The sequence below is a fragment of the Artibeus jamaicensis genome, unplaced genomic scaffold, assembly GCF_021234435.1.
Source record: "Artibeus jamaicensis isolate MK-2021 breed Jamaican fruit bat unplaced genomic scaffold, CSHL_Jam_final scaffold_916, whole genome shotgun sequence".
Lineage (NCBI taxonomy): Eukaryota > Metazoa > Chordata > Mammalia > Chiroptera > Phyllostomidae > Artibeus > Artibeus jamaicensis.
In genome coordinates, this window is record NW_026522059.1 from 5769592 (window position 1) to 5792872 (window position 23281).

The 23281-nt window shown below is 54.5% G+C and overlaps 1 protein-coding gene across 1 annotated transcript; it reads left to right on the forward strand.

Moving 5' to 3' along the window:
* The first annotated feature begins 58 nt into the window (after window positions 1-58).
* On the forward strand, window positions 59-22504 carry OC90 (otoconin 90). The gene is made up of 15 exons (XM_053661096.1): window positions 59-104; window positions 3094-3159; window positions 4353-4409; window positions 6329-6503; window positions 9099-9211; window positions 11098-11226; window positions 11383-11424; window positions 12140-12190; window positions 14134-14181; window positions 15083-15106; window positions 15999-16055; window positions 17075-17191; window positions 18181-18337; window positions 19698-19804; window positions 22230-22504. The coding sequence occupies exons 1-15, from the start codon at window positions 59-61 to the stop codon at window positions 22502-22504; spliced, it is 1464 nt and encodes a 487-aa protein (XP_053517071.1).
* The last annotated feature ends 777 nt before the right edge of the window (window positions 22505-23281 follow it).

The window sequence follows — 23281 nt, forward strand, 5'->3', positions numbered from 1 at the left end:
TTCTCTCCCAGGAGGGCGCTCCAGTTGACGCCTCAGGCCCACCCTGGGCTCTTCGGCGATGGCTGTGCTTCTCCTCATAGGGATGCTGGTGGCCCCAGGAGTGGGTGAGTACTGGTATTTCACACTGCGCTTCTGGCTTAGTATATAATTACTTAAGCTGAGCACTGGGACATATTGCCAGACTTTATCTGATTTGCTCGTGACTGCTTTATCCCCTCGCCTGATGAGCGATGGAAGTCAAACACTAATGATAAGCTGTAAGTTTAACTCAACGGATATCTTCGAGCACGCTGTGTAATGCATGACGGATGAGGTGGGTGCCAGGAAGAACCAAGGCAAAGTGAGCAATCTTGTCTCCACCTGGTAGCACCCTCTCCCCTTTGCTCATGGGCCGCTGTCCCTTGTTTTGCTGATGACCCTGGAGTGGCCTTCTGGACAGGCAACAGCTCTTGTCCCCTTTGTAGGTATGGCCAGTATGAAGGGTGAACACACAACCCCCATATTCCAAACTTGGGTCCCATGCCACCAAAACCTGGTCACCGAAGCACACTTCTTGGCAGCCTGGAGTAGTCATTTCAAGGTCTCTTGGAGTCTTGGTTTCAACTCGGAGTCTTCTGGCGCCGTCCGCTTTTCTTCCTTGTTTGTACGTTTGTGTAGCTCTCCATCACCCCAGCTCACTGCTCTCCTTCCCGCAGAGGGTTGGGCCCTGGAGTCATGAGCTGCCCAGGTGTTCTTCTCCTCCCTTCTCATATCCAGGTGAACTCTGGACCAACGCACTGGACTCTCCCCCTGTAAGCTTCCCTCCCAAAGACAGTAATAAGAGGGATGCAAACAGGTCCATGATATGACTGACCACTAATCTTGACTATGACCCAAGTTAGCGAACAGTACAAGAGGCTTGCTTGTTACCCAGGAGCTTGGAAGTTGAAATGACAGTATAACCTTTTCACGTAAGACTCAGAGTCTCTGCCAGGTCCAAATGCTTCCAAACACCACCCTAGACCTTCTTTCCAGGCCAGAGCAGATCAGACACTTCCAGAAATTGCTGGGCTCCTTCATTCATTATTTCTTCCGTGTATAATTTTTTCCCTTACAAAATCATTTTTATCATGAATCGGGACCTGATTGTTAGTGTGGCTGGGGCTTGTATGTCAGCCACTCAAACTTGACCAGGACTTCCGCCCAGCTGGATCAAGTTCCAGGCATGATCTTGACCTGCCTCATTTTTGGTGACGAAGTCGTGAAGTGCTCTACAGCTTTCTGTGCCTTCTCAGGGCTGCCCCGTGCGGTGTGAGTGGGAGTTCGAGACAAGGCGTCAGGTGTGAGTGTCATGGGGAGGGTCTCAGTGCCCCACTGGGAAGAGGGCCTCTCTGCGGGTGTTTGCCACCCCCCTGGGCCAGGGCCAGGTGCAGCCAGTGTGTCTGCCCCTCCACACAGCGGGGCAGGCGCTGGTCTCCCTCATCTCCTCACTGTGAAGGCAGGAGTTGGCCGGCGGGATGGAGGCAGATCTGTGTTGGGCGAGGGAGGTACCCTCGGACCCCCTCAGGGAGCTTTGCGATGGAGTCTATTGCACCAGCCCCGTGGCATAGGGAGATGTAGGTTCTCACTTCCCATTGTCCTCTGAGGGAACCAGAACCCCTGGCTGGTGGCGGAGGGGGGGCAGGCAAAAGCAGGCTGAATGCATGTACCCTGATGGATCTTCAGGGTACAATACTCAATACTAGGACATCCCACTGGTAACCACTAATAGACCTTATCCTTCTGCTGTCTAGAGATAACGTCTCCTAAATTTGCTGTTTACTGGACTGAGAGTCTGTGATCCTATGGGCATCACTCATTGGCCCTGTGCTGGCTGGTTCAGCCATGGTACACTCATTCATTCGTTGAACAGACAGCGATTGTGTGTCCATTGTCGACATGCTTACCCTCAGTGAGTCCCCAGTTTAGTGGGGAAACAAGTACACAGACTGCCACACAAGGTCATAAGCACAAGGAGAGAAGGAACCCTGGCATTAGGGGAGCACGGGAAAATGTCCCCAGTGCGCCCAGGTCGGGGGCCAGGTGCAGCTCCTTGAACTTGGCGTGGAGCCCTAAAATGTTGGAAAGAGCCGGCAATGCAAAGTGGAGCAGACGAAAGAGCGGGCACCCCAGGCCTAGGGCACAGCAAAGGCAGGGTGACAAGAGGTAGCTTGGTGTCTAGAAAACGTAAGCTTTTCAGCATCACAGGAGATAAAGGTCAAGGTAGGAGGTGGTTTGGCCGAGCTGGGTGGGGACCAGGGAAAGGAAAGCCTGGGTGCCTGGTCAGAAGCTGCCGAGCTTCGTCAGTGAGTCTCAGTTTCGTTGCCTGTAAAATTCTGTGACAATGCTCACGGTGTGAGGCAGAGGGGGAGAGGCGGGGTGCACGCCAACTGAGGCAAGAACAGTACGAATGCCGGTCACCTTCCTCTCTCACGGAATCAGAAGCAGCTTTGTTCTGGTGAAGTCTATCCTTACATTTCTTCTGACCCCCACCCCCTGCTACCCTCTGGACTGGGTGCGTGAGCTAATGCAGTCCTCTGGGACAAGCAATTTCAAAGCCAGGGTGACTTTGTCGGTTGCTAATGAAAGTGTGTGGGCGTCGATATCCTGAATGTACAGAGGAGTGTGCGGGTGCCCAGCGTCCCCTGTGAGCACATCTCAGCCACGGGACCATCTCCCACCTCCAGAGCAGGAACTCAGTGACCCGCTGCACCAAGAATACCTGCAAAGTCATTATCTAGGAGTGGGGAATAGTTTCCAGTTGCTGCCCCAGTATTCTTAGCTGTGGGCAGGTGTGCTATGAAATAGTTTCTGGGGTGGGGAGGCAAATGCACCTTAGCAATTTCCCAGACTCTGGGGTGAGATCCCAAATGCACTGAAGCCCCCTCCTGCTTGGAAAGTCTGCATTGCTGTCTTCAAGAGCTGCCTCCGAGACCTAGCACAGCGCAGGTGCTGGAAAGATGTACGTAGGACTGAACTGACGAGCATCCGGCCACCACCCCAGCTGTCGCCCCGGCCGTGCCCAGCTGGCAGGTGGTGGCCGTGCTCATGCTGATCCCACCTCCTCCTGCTCAGGGAGCCACCCGCTGGACACCCCCCACCGGCCGCAGGAGCTGCCTCCAGGACTCTCCAAAAACATCAGTAAGTGCTCTCTGAACTTTTCTCAGGAGACCTAGCTGGATAGAACATGGCCTAGGATGTTGGCAGAGAACATGTCCTCTTTTGAATATACCCGAAAACCACTTACTGTGGCAAGGTCTGTAGGTAAAGGGATTCAAAAGCCTCTCTCTCAACAGTCTGACCCTCCACTAGTCTCTCCTTTGAGACAAAACACTAAAAATTCCCATCGAAAGAGAAATGGCAGCTGGAAGGGAAACCGAAAGGAAGTGAAGGGTCAGATCGTGGGGTCAGAGGTAACTGGGGTGTTAGCTTCCACCCGAGCGCTGAGCTTCCGCAGGCAGAGGGACGTTGTCGTGCAGTTATCAGAGGACCCGTAAGGTCCCCGGGGGAGGGGGAGTCTCTCGGTGGGGAGGGTTACAAGGACTTCCTGGGTGGGTTCTTACAGGGACATCACTGAAGAACTTGGGGCATTGAACTTGCTGCCTGTCAGCCCCGAGTTCAAGGCTCCTGTCTGACCTCTCAGGGAGGCGAGCCGAGTCGGCCAAATTATTTGCACACAGTTCCTGCTGTCAGTGACCGGTCCCGCCCAGACCCAAGTGACAGGTGGTCTCTCTCCGAGTGGCATGACCCCCGAGGGGAGGCCAATGCCCACAGGACGTCCCGAGTAGAACTTTAAACTCGCAGGCCACACTTGGCACTTAAAAAAATCTAGGCCAGGAAACTGTGTGCCAGACGGTCAGGGCGGCCATCCCTCTTCAGTGACGGTGGCCTGGCAGTGACAACACAGAGTCCAGGAGCCCCAGGTGGGGCAGCCCCGGGACCCTTCCTGGCCTAGAAGCTTCCTTCTCCATAGACATCAGTGTCTCTAGTAACAACTTCACAGCTGCAGGTTCTGGGGTGCCCAGGGCCTGCCCAGGAGTCACCCCACCTGGTATTTACGGCTCACCTACAGTTCCCACAGGTCCGGGTATCTCTTACCACCCAGGGGTTTTGTTCCTGTTTATATTTTTAACCATTCAGCAACGTTGCCTAGTAACACAGGTGTTGTTACATTTTATCAGTCTCTATGGTAACCGTGTTACTGGACCGATAACCCCAGGTCAAATGTATCCTTAGAGAAAGAGAAAGGGTCTTTACTTACTTTTCACTGGGGGAGGGGTGGACAGGGAAGGGGAGAGACCAGGATCTGTAATTTGTCTCTTCCTTCCACTTAGATGCCACGCTCTTCAATGGCATGTTTAAAAATGTGGAAAGCGCGACCGAAATTTTCGGTAAGTTCGGTCTGAATGAGACTATATCCCCCAGAGCTGGCTCACAGTGGGGCAAATCTCAGGGAATGACCTTGGTCTCTGCCCCCTGCATGTCCATGGCCGCCCCAGCCAGCTCCAAACAACGTGACCCAGGCTTTGAGCAGACAGGCAGCACCTTTTGTGCAGGGTGCCTCACTGAGTCTCCCGGTAACCCATCCTGCGGGGGAGGAAACCGAGGGACGTTAGGGGACTCACCTAAGGCCGCTCAGCTGAAAGAAGGAAGTTCTCCCCTGAATCCAGAGCTTAGTCTCCCCGCACCAAAGTAATTTTACCTTCTCTCCTCAACTAATAACTGTGCATAAGGCCTAAGAATTCCAATGGGCATCAAGCATCCCATTTACCAATAACATATCTATCAAGCAACTATTAATTACCATAGTGGTTTCTGTCATTGATTCCTTAAATTACTCAAAATATAAGACAATGTTATGATGGACATGAGCCAAAAGACTCCGAACTGCTCTTGAATTAGACAATACTGGGCGTAGACTGCATCTAACTGCATGCATGACTGGGGGTAGGTGCCTGCAAGTTTTTGAATGAAAACATGTGTTTACACACACACACACATCCTAGCAGGGCTCTTCGCATTAGCGCAGAGTCATTGCTTCATGTTTTTGAGCAGGACACGCCGAAATAAAGCCCGGGAAGGAAGTTTCCGTGAGGCAGGAAGGAACTGGAGCCCTCAGGGCTGGGTCCTGGGGGTCCATGGGGCCTCACAGGCAACTCTGGATGCCCCCGAGCTCCCCCTTGTGACCTCGTGCCCTTCGGCCCCACACTTAGCCCTCACTGGCCCGCAGGGGTCAGAAAGGCGGGCATGCAGAGGGGAGGCCATGAGGGTTAAAGCCAGAGACCTGGACGCCGTTTTCATGCCCATTTTGTTTAGGGCAAGTTATTGTTGCTGACGGATGCCTCGGGCATGGCTCTGACCTTCAGCATCTTACCTGTGAAACAAAGGTGACAGAATAGCGCCTGCCTCATGGGATTAAGATGAGGCTTACAGGACAAGAGAAAACGTGAATGCTTTCTAAAGCATCACTCGCTCTACTGTGCTGTTTCAAGTACGGTGTCAGGAACACAGTAGGTGCCCCCAAATCACTACTGTCTGTGGCCCTTCTCTTCCTGCACTGACGTACAGTTCTCTAGTGTGTGTCATCTATCATCTGGGACCCATTCGGAAAACTGGCCGTGACTTAAATAATAAAGCTCTTTAAGCATCTCGCATAAGCCATCTGCAGGCTCCAGGACTGGCATAGTAAGTAGCTCAACGCTGGTCTGAGACCCAGCAGGCTCATTCTGTCTTGGCCCATTGCTCCCCTGGACATACTGGTTTTCCAGTGTTAGGTGTGGAACCTCATGGCTGCAAGGTGGCTGCTGCAGCTCCAGCCAGCATATCCTCACCCACATTCAAGGGAGGAGAACGGTTTAGATCAAAAAGATCTCCCTATATGCCTTTGTTCTTTATTAAAGAAAAAGGATTTTCCAAAGCCTCTCGCAGACTTTCCGTTAAGTTGTTTTGGCCACATCTGGGTTCCGTACTCAGGTGCTCAGCCCTAGACCATCACGGAAGCATGGGATGACCATGGCCAGCTGAGAGCAACCATGTGACCTCCCCAGGGCCTTGGGGAACAGGCTCACCTTCCTTGAGTACTGTCACTTTTGTTGGCAGAGAAGAAGGGATAGTGGCTGTTAGGTGGGCAACCAGCAGGGACCCCAGCTTATAAACCTACTCCACTTTAATCGTCCAACACAGTCCTGAGGACATAGCAGGTGCCTAGTAGGTTGACGAGGCACCAGCCACTCAAGCTGTAGGAAGTCACGGGTCAGGGCTCCCTCCGGGGCTCTGGCTGCCAGCGCCCGGCCTGCTCTCCCTCCTTCAGACTGCCTGGGCTCCCACTTCACCTGGCTGCAGGCTGTCTTCACCAACTTCCCCGCGCTGCTGCAGTTCGTCAGCGGCATGAGGTGCGTGGCTGGCCTCTGCCCCCGGGACCTGGAAGACTACGGCTGTGCCTGCAGGTTTGAGATGGAAGGGCTCCCCGTGGACGCGTCGGACAGGTGAGCAGGAGCCCGGGGCAGGCTGTGGCAGGTGGGCTGGTTCTCAGCAGAGCAGGGACACAGAAAACTCCCTGCGGGGTGACCACTCTCCTCACCTTTAAATTGCAGTGAGTCTGTGATCTGCTCCCATTCTAGGAAGTTGTCAAGATCCTATGTCATGTCCAGTATGCTAAACTTTATTTTAGTTTCCCAGAGTTCGAGTCCACCACCCAGAGGCATGCTAAAATGCAGGTTCCAGAGACCGCGCCCAGATCTAGTGACTCAGATGACCTTTAGGGAGGACCTGGGAGTCTGGACTTTAAATAATCTGTCCAGGTGGCTCCCAAGCATAGTAAATCCTGGGAACTACCTTTAATTCAGGATAAGTTTCTGTTCAGTTTTCCATAAACATGTATCAAATACCAATAATATGTGAACACCATGCTTAATATAAACAGAATGCCATCCCTGCCTCAGAGAGGTACGTGTCTAGTGAGGAATACAGAGAAAATATAAATAAGTGCCCCATAAGGATGCCCTCCCTCCTCACAAACAAGGGGAGCGAATTAGAACCAGGTACCATCAGACTGGCAGTTGAATTTGTAATCTTAGAGGCATCAAGTGTTAGCAAGGATGCGCCAGCCAGACACTGGCAGCTGGAGGGTCCTTTAGGAAAAATCGGTGGAATCTGTTAGGGTTTTTTGACATGTCACCTGCGACCCAGTAATTGCAGTCCTCTGCTCCTATGGGCTCTGTGACCTGAGGCATGTTATTGAACTTCTTTGTGCTCCAGTTTCTTACCTATAAAATAGAGGTAATAATAATGCCAAACTTACAGAGATATAATTTAAGATTAAATGGCCAAGTACAAGTTAAAGAGGCTGGGATTCTGCCTGGCTTATTAAGTATTCGAGAGTACGAGTGAGTAAGCAATAGTAAGTTGCAGAAGGGCTGGAGCGGGAGTAGTGATAGTAACAAATGACGGCAGCATTAACAGCAGCCACCACCGCAGCAGCAGTAACAGTCATTGCAGAGCTGCAGCGGCGGGGGAGTGGTGGCGATGGTGGCACAATAGCAAAGTGCTGGTAGTAACAGGAGGCACAGTTACTGTTGTAGCATTAATAGGAACAGTTACTATTACTATTTACTATGTACTGCAGTAAAGCTGCAGTGGTAGTAACAGTGGTTGTAACCATAGCAACAGCAGCAGCAGCAGTAGTATGGAAGCAAGAGATGGGATGCAGGTCTGGACCTGCTCCCGGAACCACGTCCACACCCCACTGGTACCCAGATCCAGCGTGAGGGCGTGTGTGTTCTCATCCGCACAGACTCACAGAAGTGGGACGGATTCCTCTTTGGAATCCACGGGGCAGCCTGCGGTCTCCCTGGTGTTGCTCACCTAGGACCCCTCAGTGAATGCATCGGGGCAACCTCCACGTTCCCGAACATCTGGGCTCCCCTTTCTTGCTCCTACCATGTGGGAGCCTCTGTGGACACACGTGTCTCCCATTCAACGTCCTCGGAGGAGGGTCTGCACAGCAGTATCGCTATGTAGCCCCAGCACGGACCCCAGCAGCTGGCACTGGGAGCTCAGTAAATTAACTAACCAGGTGGTCAACTTCTAATTGCTTTTCAGAGATGAAAAAGAAATAAATGAATTGATTAGAAAGGACTGACAAGGACTGATTAGAATTGACTGACAAGGACTAATGGCTTTGGAATTACAACACAGATCTGTCCCATCGCCAAATCTCCAAGAGAAGATATAGGTCACCTCTGGATGGAAGGAGCAGTGTCCCATTTCTGGGACCTTGAGCAAACTGACCCCTGGAGCCAGCTCGCTGACCTGCAGAAAGGGAGAGGCTGGTTCTGTGGGCACATGGTGCCAGGGCCATTCCTGACAACATTTTCCTTTCGGGTTCTCCCTCACCACTTCCTTTAATTATTAAAACACCTTGAAAACCTGGAAGTCAAAGCAATGAAGCAGTAATTCATTACTGTCTCCAACCCTAAAAGAATGATCAAAGTGCTGATGGCGAGCAACTGGAAGGATTGTGGGTCATGCTCAACTTCAATTACATTACACTGTTCAGTTGATGGGGATGGGGATTTCCAAACTCCTGGAGGACAGGGTATTATTGCCACCTTGAACTTGCACACCAGACTGCAAAACTAACTGCTACCATTTTTTGAGCACCTACCACATGGCAGGATTTACATGAATGATTTCTTGAACACCCCCCTCAAAATTCTTAGGTCATGTGAGAAATTTAGTAACTTGCCCAAGGTCATCAGCTGCCTGTATATTTTTTCTCCTTTCCATTGGTCTCCACTGGCCTCCTCTGTGCTGCTGCCAGCTGACCACATTGAATGCCAGCTATGCTCTGTGATCAACCTTGGCCTTGGCAGAGCCCCACGTGTCTCAGCCCTCACATATGTAAAGCTCACAATAATAACGGCACCTGCTGCGTAGGCAATATAATTCAAATATTGTGTGAGTGTGTGTATGTGTGAGAGTGCACTGTTTGAAACAGACCGCCACCAGAAATCATCAGGAGACGCGGGGTGACCGCAGGCCGCCTGCCTCCCTCCTGACCCCTCCCCTTCCCGCCGCAGCTGCTGCTTCCAGCACCGCAGGTGCTACGAGGAGGCTGCGGAGATGGACTGTCTCCAGGACCCCACCAAGATCAGCACAGATGTCAACTGCGTCAGCAAGAAGATCACATGTGGTGAGCACCCCCAGGTGTCCTCGGGGTGCTGGGCGAGAGAAGACTGTTCGGAGGCCCCAGAGAGAACCAGGCGGAGGGCTCCCAGAGTTCAGGTTCATCATCATCACCACTGACATCATTGGCATCTATATGGAGGGCCCCACAGTTTCTATGGCACCTATACCTTGCACAGTAGATGTGCAATACATGCTTTGAGTTGACACAATAGTTAATCAGCAGATTATTTGATTTACAATTTTCATATTTGTAGTAACCCTGGGAACTTGGGAAGGGCAAATAGTTTGTTACTCACCTATCACGTGACATGGGGAAAATTATTACCTCCTCTGAACCTCAAACGGGAAGGGGAAAATCTGTCTCAGAGACTTGTTGTGAAAGATGAATAATGCTCGTGAAGGAGTTCGCATGGTGACCAGAGCATGTTCAGAACAAAATGGTGGAAGTGGAGAGAGAAGCTGTGATGTGCGAAGGCGGCTCTGGTGGTGGTTTGTAGGGATCAGCTGTGTTCCTTGCTCGCTGTGTGACTCCAGGAATTTTGTTTCATGTCTCTGGGCAGAAGCAGCAGACTAGACAAAGGCAGAGAGGGAGGAGGAGCATGGTGCATTGGCAGTACCGTCTCGGAGCCACCCTCTGGAAGTGCCCACTATGTGCCATACGCTGATACACCCCAACTCTGATCTTCTAGAGAACCTGTTAGACGGGAGTCATTATTCCCAGCTTTCAGACAAGGAGGAGAGCGCAGAGAAATAGCTTGTTCAGAGTCACACAGCTGCTAAGTAGCAGAGCAAGGGTTTGAATCCAGGTGAGATGGAGTCCACCGGCCAGGCGACAAGGACAAGCTGGAGTAAGGAGCTTCCAGAAACATGTGAGGAGAGGCATGGGTGTAAGTCACTAGGTGAGGCACACAGTGAACACTGAAGGCACTATTCCTTCCTTCCTTCCTTCCTTCCTTCCTTCCTTCCTTCCTTCCTTCCTTCCTTCCTTCCTTCCTTCCATCCATCCATAAGAAATGTGCTGAGCTCCTACACCAAGTCCAAGACAAGTGTCTAGGCACTGGGGACATCCTGACATTCTGTAATTTCATCATCAGCTGATACTGACAATGCCCAGAACAAATGATCCAGTCTGTTAGAGTGACAAGAGCTGCAGAGGACAGTCGATCAGGGAAAGGCACAGGGAGGCTGGGGTGGGGCACCTGTTTAAACAAGAAGGTCAAGCGCAGCCTCCCAGGGGAGACGACAGTTGAGCAAAGGCAGAGACGAGGCGTATCAGGGAGAACGGCAGGGCAGGTGGATGGACAGCACACGTGGGCCCCGAGGCTCAAGGTGCCAGGCGTGTTTGAGAAATGGGGGGGCCAGTGAGTCAGGAGTGGGGTGGGGAGGGAGGAGGAGGTGAGGCCTGAGAAGGAGCAGGATCAGTGGCTTTGACCTTGAGTTGGGAGGTTCTGAACACAGAAAACATGACATGATGGTGTGACCCGAGTTTCCAAAGAATTAACCACTCGGCTCCTTGGTGAGACCAGACTAAGCAGTCAGGGAGGGGGCGGGAGTTGTTAGGAGGCCACTGTCGTGGCCCACACAGCAGATGACGGAGTGGCCAGGACAGTGGAGTGGAGGTGGGGAGACACGGCAGACTCTAAATAGGTTGACAGCAGAGCCCATAACATGGTCCATGGGTCGTGTGTGAGTGTGTGAGAACAGGAGGGCGCAGGGGTCCAGACTGGACCCACCCAACCCCTGAAGGGGTGGAGCAGACACATGAGATGAGGAGACCATGGGAGGTGTGGGGTACGGGCCGGGCAGAGCGGGGTTCAGCTTCGGAGTTTGCATTCCTCTTGGAATTCCAAGTGAGCGCTTCAGCTGGCTCTGCCCTTGCTCCATGCACAGAGTCCAGAGACCCCTGTGAGCGCCTGCTGTGTACCTGCGACAAGGCTGCCATTGAGTGCTTGGCCCAGTCCACGATCAACTCCTCCCTGAATCTGCTGGACACCTCCTTCTGCCTGGCTCAGCTTCCAGGTAGGAAGAACCCGGCCCTGCATCCTTGGTGGGGTTGACGGTGGGGGCAGGAGCTGCTGTGGGACCATGGTGTGGGTGCTGTGCATCTCCGGGTGCCAAGGCCAGCTCCCTCTCACAGTCCACACAACCACCGCTCTCTGTGGGTTTCCTTTGCAGAGACGACCAGCAGGAAGGAGCTGACGACCCCTCTGCCTGGAGGTAAGTCCTCCCGGGGAGGCTGTTCTCACTTGGACCTGATGGGAGCTGGTGGATCCGCATGCATCATATGCCTGTTATTCCTAGTTCACCAAAGTTCCCACGATCTCTCAGTCCAACACCATGGGCACCTGGGGTGGGAAGTTCAAGGTGCACCTTCGCAGAGAATCCCTCGTTTCCTGAGCTGGGGTCTCTTTCCCAGAAATAGTTGTGCAGTGTTTGGTGAAGAAGGAGCTGATGTGTGGTGGATTTCTGGGTGTGTGCACATGTGATATGGCATGTGCATGGTGCATGCACATGCACGTGTATGTGTGTGCATACATGTGGGTGTGTGCTGCATCTCCACATATTCTCTGAGCCCAGCCTCCTTTCTCTCTGCCATCCTGCCTCCCCGTGGGACAGCGCCCTTCTGCAGTCAGGATGCCATGCTCCACAGCCACAGTCCTTCAGGGTTTGTCCTGCAGCCCTGTCGCTGCCACAGCCTGTGTTCCATAGCGTCACCTCCTCCACCAGAACCCAGAGCCACCTGGAGTCCCTCCTGAGCTGGGGGCTTCTGGGCACCCCTGCATTCTGGGAGGTGTACGAGAGGCAGGGAACCGTAAGATAGAGGAACGGCACCCTTTCCGTCTTGGTCCCTACCCAGTCTGTTCTTGGTCAAGACCTTTGCTGCTGACCCTGCGTCCACCACTCATTGCTGTTGGGGGCTCTCTATTTTCAGTGGAACCTGTGGAGCCTACAGACAGCAGCCTGGTGGCCCTCTCAGGAGAAGGTGAGCTCGGAGGGACAGGTGTGTGGCCCAAACACCCCTTTTGATTATAGCATCAGACTACTTGCTGGAATTACCTTCCCTCAAACGCCCCCTGCCTGGGCCTGCAGTGGGTCAGCTTCAGTACATTCCAGAACCACTCCTCCCACCTGACCCCAAACCTCTACTTGTTCAGCTTTCGCCCACAGTCTGGCTCCAGCGTGGTAGGGTTGTCAGGTAAAGTGCAGAATGCCCACCCTCGACCATCTGAAGCTGAACTGTGGGTGGACAGCAAACAACTTTTAAGTATAAGCATGTCCCATGCAAATTCTGGGACGTACTTAGACTAAGAAAGTATTTGTTACTCATCTGAAATCCCTGGTCAGCTGGGCACCCTGTATTTCTAGGTGTTAAATCTGGCCACCCTGTACCTCAGGGGATCACGGTGCCCGATGTCTCCCCAGAAGTATGTTTGTTTCTCCCCCCTGTGGCCGCCACTGCTGCTGCAGTAAGGAGAGGAGCAGAGGCCTGTGGTGTGACTCACCCCCGGCCATGTCCACGTCCAAGTCCAAGGGTATCTCATCCTCAGCAGCTCCAGGACAGCCTGTGCCTTTGGGTCCAGATCTAGAAAAGAGATGATGTGGCAGCTATGTTCCACCAAGGCTCCACCAGATGCCCTGCCCACGCAGCAGCCACAGTGACTTCCATTCTGAATTAAAGAAATGCTGCAGACTTCACCCCATCAGACAACCTCCAAATAATCCCCAGCTGGTCCATTGTCCATTGTCCTCAGCCTGAACCCCCGTCCCCTGTGGCAGGAACCTGGGAACGTGGGAAAGAAACAGGTTTCCTCACGGAGTCTGGAGTCTAACTGGGGAGGGGCAGTGGGTACACACACCTTTGCCCCCCAGCACACACGCACTCACAGCCCAGACCTAGTCCGTGCACACACACACGCCCTCCAGAGAGGCGGTGGCCTGAATGCAGGGTCGACACTGCCCCCCAGGGGCAGGCGGGACGGGTTGTGAGGAAGAGCTGCAGGGCTTGTGAGTGTTGTCACCACCACGGGACGAAGCCATTATGGGTTGGTGGCAGGCAGATTTGGGGGAGATTCTGAGCTTTCCCACTTTTTAGCTGTGACTCTGGCAGAGTGGTTGAACCTCTCCAAGCATAAAGCAGGGATTGGCGAGCTTTCTGTAAAGAGCTGGATAGCAAACGTTTTGGACAGAGGGTCTCGGTCACAGCTGCCCAGCTCTGCCATCGTAGCAGGAAAGCAGCTGCAGACAAGCCATAACCAGATGGCTGTGGCTGTGTGCCAATAAAACTTTATTTACAAAAACTCGCCAAGGGCCCGACCATCGTTTACCACCCCTGAAAAGGGGGATGATACTTGTCCTTTCGGGCGGCAGAAGACTCAGTGAGGGAGAGCATGGGCAGGTTCTGGACGAGCACCTTCTTCCAGAAGCTCTTGTGGACAGTAAAGTGGCACATCCCATCAAACCACACGCAGGACACCAGATGACTAGCTTAGAACACATAATCTCACTTAATGTACAGACCTGCATGTTGAGTTGGTAAACTGAGATGGATAAAGTTGTCTGAGACGTGGCACTGGGTGGAAGGGCTGGGACTCAGGCCCCGGTGGGTCCTTGCTTCCTTCTGGAATGAACTCCCTCCCACAGGGATCTGACCCAATCGGAGTAAACGCTAGCTCTTTCTCCCACCGGCTGGTTTCTTCGCCTGAACACGGGACTGACCCTGATCCGCCCCCTTGGCCACTGAGTCAGAACCGGATTGAGCACCAAGGCCCCGACACGCTCACTGCCCGACCAGACTGCCGTGGCCTCCTCTCCTTGGTGCCTCCGCTCCCAGCCCATTTTGTTTGCAGGCGACCCTGGCCTGGCCAAGGTGCTGGGCTGGGCTGGTCATCGATAACGGATGGGTGATGGGGTGGGTTCTCTTCACAGTGTCTGCTGAGACCAGAGGCGACCAACTGACCACTCTCTTCAGGACAAGTAAGCCAAGGGGACTTCAGGAGACAGCAGAGAACAAAGGACATCTAAATAAATATTTGTGTTCAGTTTGGTGACCACTGTTCATTAGGACCCTGAAAAAACATTACTATTACATTTTGCAGATAATGTAGGAAACTGAGGCTCTGGGATGTTAAAAGTTAAAAATCATTCACCAAGTGGTTTGTTGGGCTGGCCTCTCACCCCAGACTTGGGGCTGCAAGACTTGCTTTCTTTGCATTATGTGACAGTAACTCACGGAGAACAACCCCTTACCTAGAAATATCTAAGCCAGGAAGGCACCAGAAGGGTTAACCTAACCATTCACTTTGCTTGTGGCAACGAATAACCACGGATACTGTATTAATGAGTATAAATCACAGATAATAACTGCTTACTAATTACTAAGAATGGTTACAGGGCGGTGACATTGTTGAGGACCTCAATGTGCTAGTGTGTTTCTAAGCCCTTACGTACAACATTCTGTGACTTATTCTTCCCTGGTCCTGGAAGGTCCTTGATCACGCCCACTTTACAGCTAAAGGAGAAGCTCCGAGAGGCAGGGTCATTTGCCTGGGGTGGTCCAGGGCCATATTCTGTTACTTCTGAATCCGTACATTTTGTCTTTGAAGAGAACCATCTGCCCCAGCTCGGAACGATTCAGATTCTTTGTCCCCTTAGTAAATGCCTATGCCGGATGCTCATTAATACCCCCCTAATCTTGATCTCTGGCACACAGAATTTAAAACAGCTCCTTCCCCTCCAAAGCATCTTTGGAGTGACAATCTCTAGCTCTCTGTGGGCCAGCCAGCAGTAAAACAGTAGCCCAGATAGTGGTTCAGAGGGTCAACTTTAGCAGGTGACCTGGGTTTGCATTCTGCCACTTCCTGGCCCCGTGACCTAGAGCAGGGGACCTCCCTTTTCCTGTGTGTCATCTTTCTGGTCACTGAAAGGGGGCAAGAACTGTGCTCACCCATGGGGTTGCTACTAAGTTAGTACGAGCAAAGCTCTGGGAGCCACAGCCAAAGCTTACTTACTGGCGTGTAGTAAGCTTTAGTCTCTCCAGGCTGCTGCGACAAAGAAGCACAGATTGCATGGCTTGTAAACAGCAGAAATGTACTTTTCACAGTCATGGAGGCCGGAAGTCCAGTGTCTGGTGAGGGCCCTCCTGACCCGTAGATGGTGGTCTTCCTGCTGTGTCCCCATGTGGGGGAAGGGACCATGGAGCTCTCGGGGGTCCCATTATAGGGCACTAACTCCATTCCTGAGAGTCTATCCTCATGACCTAGTCACCCCAAAGGCCCCGCCTCCTCATACCTACTCATTAGGCGCTAAGATTCTGACATGTGGACCTGGGGGGACACAGACGTTTAGTCTGTAGCATAGTATGAGCTTAACTACTGGTAAAAAGTAAATAAACTCATTTCGAGGGGAAATAGAGGCTCAGCTGCCTTCCTGGAGCCATGCAGCAAGCTAAGGGAGTCACACAGTTCTGTCTCCTTCTTCTCTGTTAAAAAAAAATCTATCTATCTATCTATCATCCATCCATCCATCCATCCATCCATCCACCCGTCTATTATATATGTAATTTCAACAGACTCACCTGCAGCTGAGTTTCCCAGCAAGCCTCTGTGTGTGTCAGGGTGAGGGGAGGGGTGTCTCTTTTCGGCTCAGTGGTGACTCTGCCAACACCAGCTCCCCTGTGAGGCCCCCAGAGGCAGAGCACAGGCCACGATGCTTCTCAGGCCCAGTGGGTGGGAGCTGCCCTGGAGAAGGAGGTGGGACAGGCTGGGGTTGACCCTGTCCTTCTTTCTTGCGAGCAGAACCGCTCCAAGACCAGCGAGGCACCGAAGCCGCGAGGACCACCACCCCTCCAGGTGAGCACACTTGGCTCCTCCCGCTTTTGACTGTGCTGTTGCCTCCTACATGTTTACTAAGTCCGGTGTGCTCCGAGGAAGCCTTGGAGAAAAGGCAGCAGATTCAAAATGGGAGAAATCAGGAAGCCAGTTCACTTTTAGCGCACCTGAGAAAGACAAATGAAATGAAAAGATTGATCCATTCATAGAAAGAAATGGAAGCTCACCTGCTACGGGGAGGCCTTTAAAAAACCACAGAAAGCTCTATTTCATTTTCTGTTTACATCACCTACAAGTTCTCATTGTAAAGACAGCCGCTTTTAATATTTGAAAATACTTTCTTCCAGTCTCCCCGGGGCATCTCTAGAGCAACTCTGACCAGGCCTCAACCGGTGCTCAGAACTGAGCGGGTCAGCGGATGGGTGGGACCCAGCTCCTGCGGTCCCCTTTGTCTGGGGCAGAGCGGGCTGGACACCCGGCTGCCTCCGGCTGGGAAGGCAGGTGGGGCTGAGTGACAGGAGAGCCTGGGGGATCCCGAGGGGGCCAGCGAGCCTGTCTGAGGTAGGCAGAGCCAGGTCACGGCAGCCTTGCTGGCCACGGTGGGGACCCTGCGCTGAGCCACCGTTGTGGGGTTTGCAGGGTTCGTACAGTCTTGCTTGTCTACATGACTGTGGACCAGGGTTGGCTCAATTCCCCACCGTTCTTGTCTCTTATTAACACTGCGATGGGGCTTTACTGTGAGGGTGCGTGAGAGTGAGCACGACACACACGTGGGCCTGACGGTGACGGTTCTCACCCACGAGATGTCGTCCTGAGGGTCCAGCACAGCCTCCCGTCAGATTTAAGGTTATCAGAGAAAATCCAGGACACCTGTAGCATCCCTGGATCCCAGAGAGCCTGCTCTGACATCTGCAAACCCAGTCGAGGACACTGGTGCTTCGAGGTTCCAAAACCCCTGTCTGCCTCGGGCCCGGACCTTGTGCCCATCTGCTCTACTCAGGTCACTCTTTGAACGTGGACTGTAAAGTGTGCATTTTCAGGGTCTGCAGAAATTGCCGCCACAGCTGGAGGGGGAACCGTCGTCCCTGCCAGCACCGAGTCTCCGGGGCTGGCCGTGTCACCTGTCAAACGTGGTCCTGAGCTGACAACTGGAAGAGGTGAGCAGAACCAGGCAGAGGAGTGACTGTCTGTCCTTTCCGGGCCTTAGGATGTGGGCAGCTGGTTAAAAAGCCTCTGTATCACACTGTGACCTTGTCAAGCTGGCGTGATTAGCAGGTGCCAGCTCCTTGCCAGTGAGACTCAGAGAAGATGACGGACTTGTGTTGGCACAGCTGCCAGGAGGCTGGGCCTGGGAAGGAAGCTCCTGACTGAGCGCTCGCACCCTCTCACTGGCCCAGAGGGAAAGGGCCTGGCATCGTCCACGCCATGGTTTCTTGGAAAGAACTGAGCGCTGGGTCTTAGTGACCCCCCGCTTTGCGCTCCTTCCTCAGGAGCCTTACCTAAGGTCCTGCACCTGCGCTGGGCCACAGGCAGCTGGACACGGAGGAGGACTTTGGTGCTGCCTGGCAGTCTTCCGCATGCGTGATGCAGGGCTATGGGGGCAGCTGCATTGGAGAGCGAGGCCGAGTCCAGGGCGCTCTGCCTTTGTAGTTCTTCCCAGCAAACCTGTGAAGACCAGGTTTGCACAGTGGGGCAGGAGGGGAGTAGGGTGGGGATGGGGCAGGGAGAGAGGGAGACAGAGAGGGAGGGAGGCAGAAAAGCAAGGTTCTGAAGACGAGCTCCACCAGGGTCTGCTAACCTGTTGAACTCAGGCAGCCTAACGGGGACCACCAGGAGTCCCCAGGAGGCCGGGTCCTGCCAGACCCTCTACTCAGTAACAAAATATCACCTGAAGAGCATCTTTGTTCCCGACGAGTCCCTGTGCCCAAGGGGATGTCATGAGGGGTCAGCCCAGTGAGGAAGACTTCTCTCCGAACGACTCATCCTAGACAGGGGACCAGTCACAAAACAGTCTCCCGAGGAGTGGAGGCATGAGGCAGAGGACGCAGGGCTCCTAGGAGGGTCAGCGGCCATGGCAAGCCCTGCCCCCCATTCTGTGAATGCTGTCCCGGGCTCCTGGCTCTCCTGAGTCCTTGTGTCTCATCAGCTTGTGACAGGGTCACCTTCCCGCATCTATGGAGTGGGGAGCCGCAGCTGGGAGAGATGCTCTTCTGTCTGACGTCCCGGTGCCCGGAGGACTTTGAATCTTACGGCTGTTACTGTGGGCGAGGAGGACAAGGCGAACCAGTGGACGCCCTGGACAGGTAGGGCCGGGCAAGGGTGGCAGACCAGTGACACAGATGCTGCAGTGTGTGGTCACAGCCCTCGGCTGTCACCTCCAGCCTCACAAAGAAATGGTGCCCAACTGTCTCATTCGGGGGGGGCTCATCGCCACCAAAGGCCCATCTTCCCTGTGACTGGCTGAGTGTCACTTCTCTGAGGCCGTCCACTTACACAGGGGCAGCCAGGCAGAGTCAGGGCTTTTGAGGTGGGGGTCTGGAGCTGTACCACAGATTTTCCAGCCACCCCAGGGGGGTCACTCTGCAAAGACACTGCGGAGGACCCCAACTCGGCCTATTCTGCAACAACTGACATATGCAACCAGGGTCTCCAGTTGCTTTGTTCCACCAGAGGCCGCAGTGAAATTAGCGTCTCAGTGACTTCTAAGTGTAACTGGTGAGTTTTGTATCTGAAGTTTCCATTTGCCACTTTTGGGAGGATTTTCATTCAACCCCCCCCATTGAGGAAGGAACCCCCCCATTGGTAGGAAACATTCATTTCATTGTGCATTCAACCCACATTTCTTGCTGTGTCGGCCACTGGGCTCGGCGGTGGAGACAGAAACGATGCAGCCTGAACGGAGACCACACTACCTGTGCCCGGCAGGAGCTCACACAGTGAAAGAGAAGGGCAATTTTCTAAAAAGCCCACCCAGGACAATCGGTGTGTTGGGAGAAGCAGAGGAGGTGACGGGGAACTCAGCCTGCAGATGCGTTTGAGGAATGCGCTGAGTGGCTGACGAGGCTCACAGACCGACGGCCGGCGGACGCTGCCCCGGCCACGCCAGCACACGGGTCTCAGAGCAAGGCACCGAGTCCTTCCCATGGGCTTATCGAGGTCTTGCTCTCTGCTGGACACTTTCCTAGACGCAGTTCTCGGTTTATAACCGAGGCAGCCACTCCACTCTTTCAAGGCTGGGGACCCAGTGGGTGCCCTGTGGGCGTGGGACTAACTGCTGTACAAACCCACGGGGAGTGGGGCTGCGGTGAGGGTGTTGTACCTCTGTGCAAACTAAAACCGGTGCCCATCCTCAAGGCCCTTATTTCCATCTGTTGGCAAACTGTTATAATAATTATGCTCATCACACATCTCTGCAGTCAACAGGATTGTAAAACTGAAAAAAAAAAAGAACTTTTAGAGTTAAGATGTGTACCCTGGATGTGGCATTTGGTGCAGTGCACACCCTGAGCAACCGTGCATGGCGGCCCCTGGCCTGTGGCTACGTCGGCCCCACGCACCCCAGAAAGGGGGCACCGGCGTCTCTCACTGTGGCAGGGCGTGTGGCAGAGGCGGGCGTCAGGAGCTCTGGAGCTCTGAGCACTAAGGGGTTCTCCTTGGTCTTAGGTGCTGCTGGTCCCGCCACTGCTGCCTGCAGCAGGTGAGGAGGCTGGGCTGCCTGCTGGAGAGGCTTCCTCGGTCCCCGGTGGGCTGCACGGACGGCGTCCCCAAGTGTAAGTGCCATGGGCCTGCGCGGTGAGTCACTTCTTCACCCAGGTCAAGGCCATGACCGCAGTGCGTGCCCATACACGCTTTCCCCTGGCACTTCTTCATCACGGATTTCGTCCTGTGACCTAATACTCTTCTTCACCTTGAGCCACATACTAGGCCCCCGATGGCCCCGAGGTGGAGACTCACACTTGAGAGACTAAGTCGGCTCCCTGAAGTCACAGAGCTGGTGAGGCGCAGGCCGGGAACAGATAATCAAGGCCCGGGTGCAGGGAGTGCTCACCGTGTGGTTCTAAGCCCCTGCTGTGTGTTAGCGGAGTTCACCTTCACGGCCGTCGGGACACAGCACTAGGAGGCTCCCCAGATGGCAGAGGTGGGGGCCGAGGTCCCGAGTCCCTCAGGTGGAAGTCAGTGGCAGCTGGGCTGGGGCCGTAACACCAGCTGGGGTGCTGCCTCAGACCTTGAACCGTGCCGGTGGCTCTCTCTTCCTACGCAGCAGAACCCTTTCTTTCCCAAGTGAGATTTTCTGCGGACCCCATAAAGGGGGACAGTGGCTCTAGCCGGAGGGACAGGTGAGCCTGCAGTGAATCCCCTTCTATCCCGGAAGCTGGAGGCTCCTCTGTCACCACTCGGGGCCTCAGGTGGGGACAGCATGGGGATGAGGCACGGCTCGTGCACCTTGTCACTCAGCGCAGACCCAGCCTTGCTTGCAGCACGGGCCCTGTCTAACCCTCTCCATTTCCCCCTCATCGGTGGGTGTGTCTACCTGACGCTTTGCAGTTTAAAAGGCAAATGCTCAGTGAGGGTCCTTCTCGTCGGTATTTTCGTCTGGGGAGCGCCTGCCGGGCAGTCAGTGCCCCTCCCCCTCCCCCCTCCCCCCTCCGAGCACTGCACGCACCTCCACGCCGCCCGTCCCGCCTTCTAGGATCTGTGTGCCTCTCTCTTCCCAGGAGCCCCATGCTTCCATGTCACTAACCATCCATCCACCCATCCCCTCAATTATCTGCTTACCCAGCAAACCTTCATTGGGAGCTAGCAAAACAGTGAGCATGCACAATCCCCGCCACTGATCCCTCAGAGCCGGGAGGGAAGAGAGATAAGCCAGTGACTTTCTAGCCCCATGACTGAAGTGCTAACAGGTAGGACAGGTGTCTGGGGATTTGGGTCAAGCAGGCTGGAGCCTGCCAAGTATGCAGGGGGATGGGACATTAGGAGAAGTCGGAGACGCAGCGAGGTGAGCTCTCACCAGGATGGCCGTGCTGGTCATGCTGGTGGTGGATGGGTGTCCCAAGAGGGAAAAGAGAAAACTCGTGGCATCCTGGGGACACCTGGCAGTGTGGGGCCAACGTGTGGTTCTGCATTGCTGGCAGAGAAAGTGGGTGTCGGGGAGGCTGTTGAAGTGTAAGGTGAGGCTGGGGAGATGGACAGGTACCAGGTCACGGATGCAAGCCTGACATTCTGTCCTATAGGGGACAAGGGGCCATGCCAGGGTGGGCTGAGAGCCCACGAGGGGCAGGATCAGATTATATTGTCATGTGATGCATTCACGCCAGGTCTTACCCGCCCAGCTGAAGGGTCCCCTGTTCCTCTGGTCTCAGAGAACCCAGAACACACATTTGTAGCACGAACTCCCACAGAGCTTCAGGGAAGCGGTCTGACCCCCTGTGAACTTTGAGTTCAGGGTCCTGTTCCTGGTGCAGTGACAGGTGATGAGACCTACGGGGGTCCCGAAGCCTGCTTGGTGCCGTCCTGACACTGGGCACCCAGCAGAGGGGCTCGGTGGCTCCAGGAGGCAGGCTTATGTGCGTGTCTCCACGACACGTCCCTTCCTGCTGCTCAAACACACACAGCTCTGGGGGCTGACGCGAGGGCCAGTGTGCGAGGCCTTACGGGGGCGGAGTGAGCAGAAAGCACCTGGCTGAGCTGGTGGACGGACACTTCCTGGCAGGATCAGATGAAAAAAATGCCACAGACCAGATACATCTTTGAACAGTACAGGCGACGAGGGTATTTGCAGAGAACTTGTCTATGTCTAAGCACCTTGAAACACTCCACACGAGCCGCGCACGCTGTCACCGCCACACCCGCTGCAAGCGATGAAAACATTCAAGAAACACGGCAGGGAAAAAAAAGAAATATAGTGGGGATTCATTCGGGGTTAGCCTGCAGGAAAGATGCCCCGCTGAGCCCGGGGGCTCAAGGAAGCTTTCTGGACCCGGGATGCTCCGGGGGCTCCTCACCGAGTGTGAGTTAATCGGGAGAACAAAGCTGGGATGTTTCCAGCGGTGGAGTCAGGGTGTGCTGGGTACCAAGAGGTTCAGTGTCCGGGGTGGGAGGCCAGCCAGGGCTGAAGGGGTGTTCGGGCCACCACGGAGGCCTTCCCTTACCGTGGTGCTGTGTCTCATGCCTGCTCTCCGCTCTCTCTCGAAGGTGTGGGGCAGAGCCTGTGTGCGAACCTGCTTTGCACCTGTGACCAGACGGCGGCCCAGTGCATGGCTGCTGCCTCCTTTAACCGCAGCCTGGCATCGGCCGGCAGGCTGGAGTGCCAGGGCGAGCCGCCCCCCTGTGAGGACGGGGTGCAGGGCGAGCCTTCTGCTTCCTCCCTGGGCTCCAGATCCGAGGAGAGCAGCGAGGAGGCCGAGCCCCCCGTGGCACCCCTGAGAAGAGCCAGAAGATTTCTGGGGAAGTCACTCGGTCCCGTGTGAGCCAGGCCACCCCACGGCCCCAGATAGAGCCCCAGATGAGGAGCGCCCTGTTGTCCTGCTTCTCTTGTTATGGTGACATCTCTGGGCCGACGTCTCCTCCCCGGCCCTCCTCTGGGCAGATGCTCCACGAGAGGAGCGGCAGCGGGACCGCTGCAGAGGCGTGGGGGTGTCTGTCTGCTCACACACGCACATGGTTCTGGGCTTTCCCCAGTGCGCTGCGGAGGCTCAATAAATACTCCAATCAACGTTCTTGCTTTTTCCTCTGCTTTGTGTGTTTTTCAGGGAAGTTGTAGATACTGGTGTGTGAACCGATTACAAAGGTGACACAGCAGAGACAGAGAAGGAAGAAAATGCCTTTGCTCCCTGATCGGGGAAAGCTAGTTTTCTTCTATTAAAAGAAAAAGGAGTTGGTTGTACGAAATCACCTATCAGTCACCAATAACCCACCAAACACGCGTGCCAAGGACAGGGACGGCAGCTCTCCCTCGTTACCGGGGGCGTGGCCACATGCCACCGCCACCGCGATGAAGCATCACTGCCTGAGGAAGTCCCCGGGGCCACGGGCACCTGCGCAGGTGGCACACAGCCCCAGACCAGCCCCTGGGAGGCTTCCGGGCGTTAGGGTGTGAGGGTGAGGGTGAGGGTAGGGGTTGGGTGAGGGTGAGGGTGGGGGTGGGGGTGAGGGTGAGGGTTGGGGTTAGGTGAGGGTGAGGGTTAGCGTTAGGGTGAGGGTGAGGGTTTGGAGGGAGGCTTCCTGTCGTTCACACAGCAAGGAGG

Coding starts and splice junctions, on each gene's coding strand:
- OC90 (XM_053661096.1), top strand. CDS start 59: ATGGCTGTGCTTCTCCTCATAGGGATGCTGGTGGCCCCAGGAGTGG. Junction 12,191..14,133: donor GGTGGCCCTCTCAGGAGAAG/GTGAGCTCGGAG, acceptor TTCTCTTCACAG/TGTCTGCTGAGACCAGAGGC. Junction 15,107..15,998: donor GGGGACCTCCCTTTTCCTGT/GTGTCATCTTTC, acceptor CTTTCTTGCGAG/CAGAACCGCTCCAAGACCAG.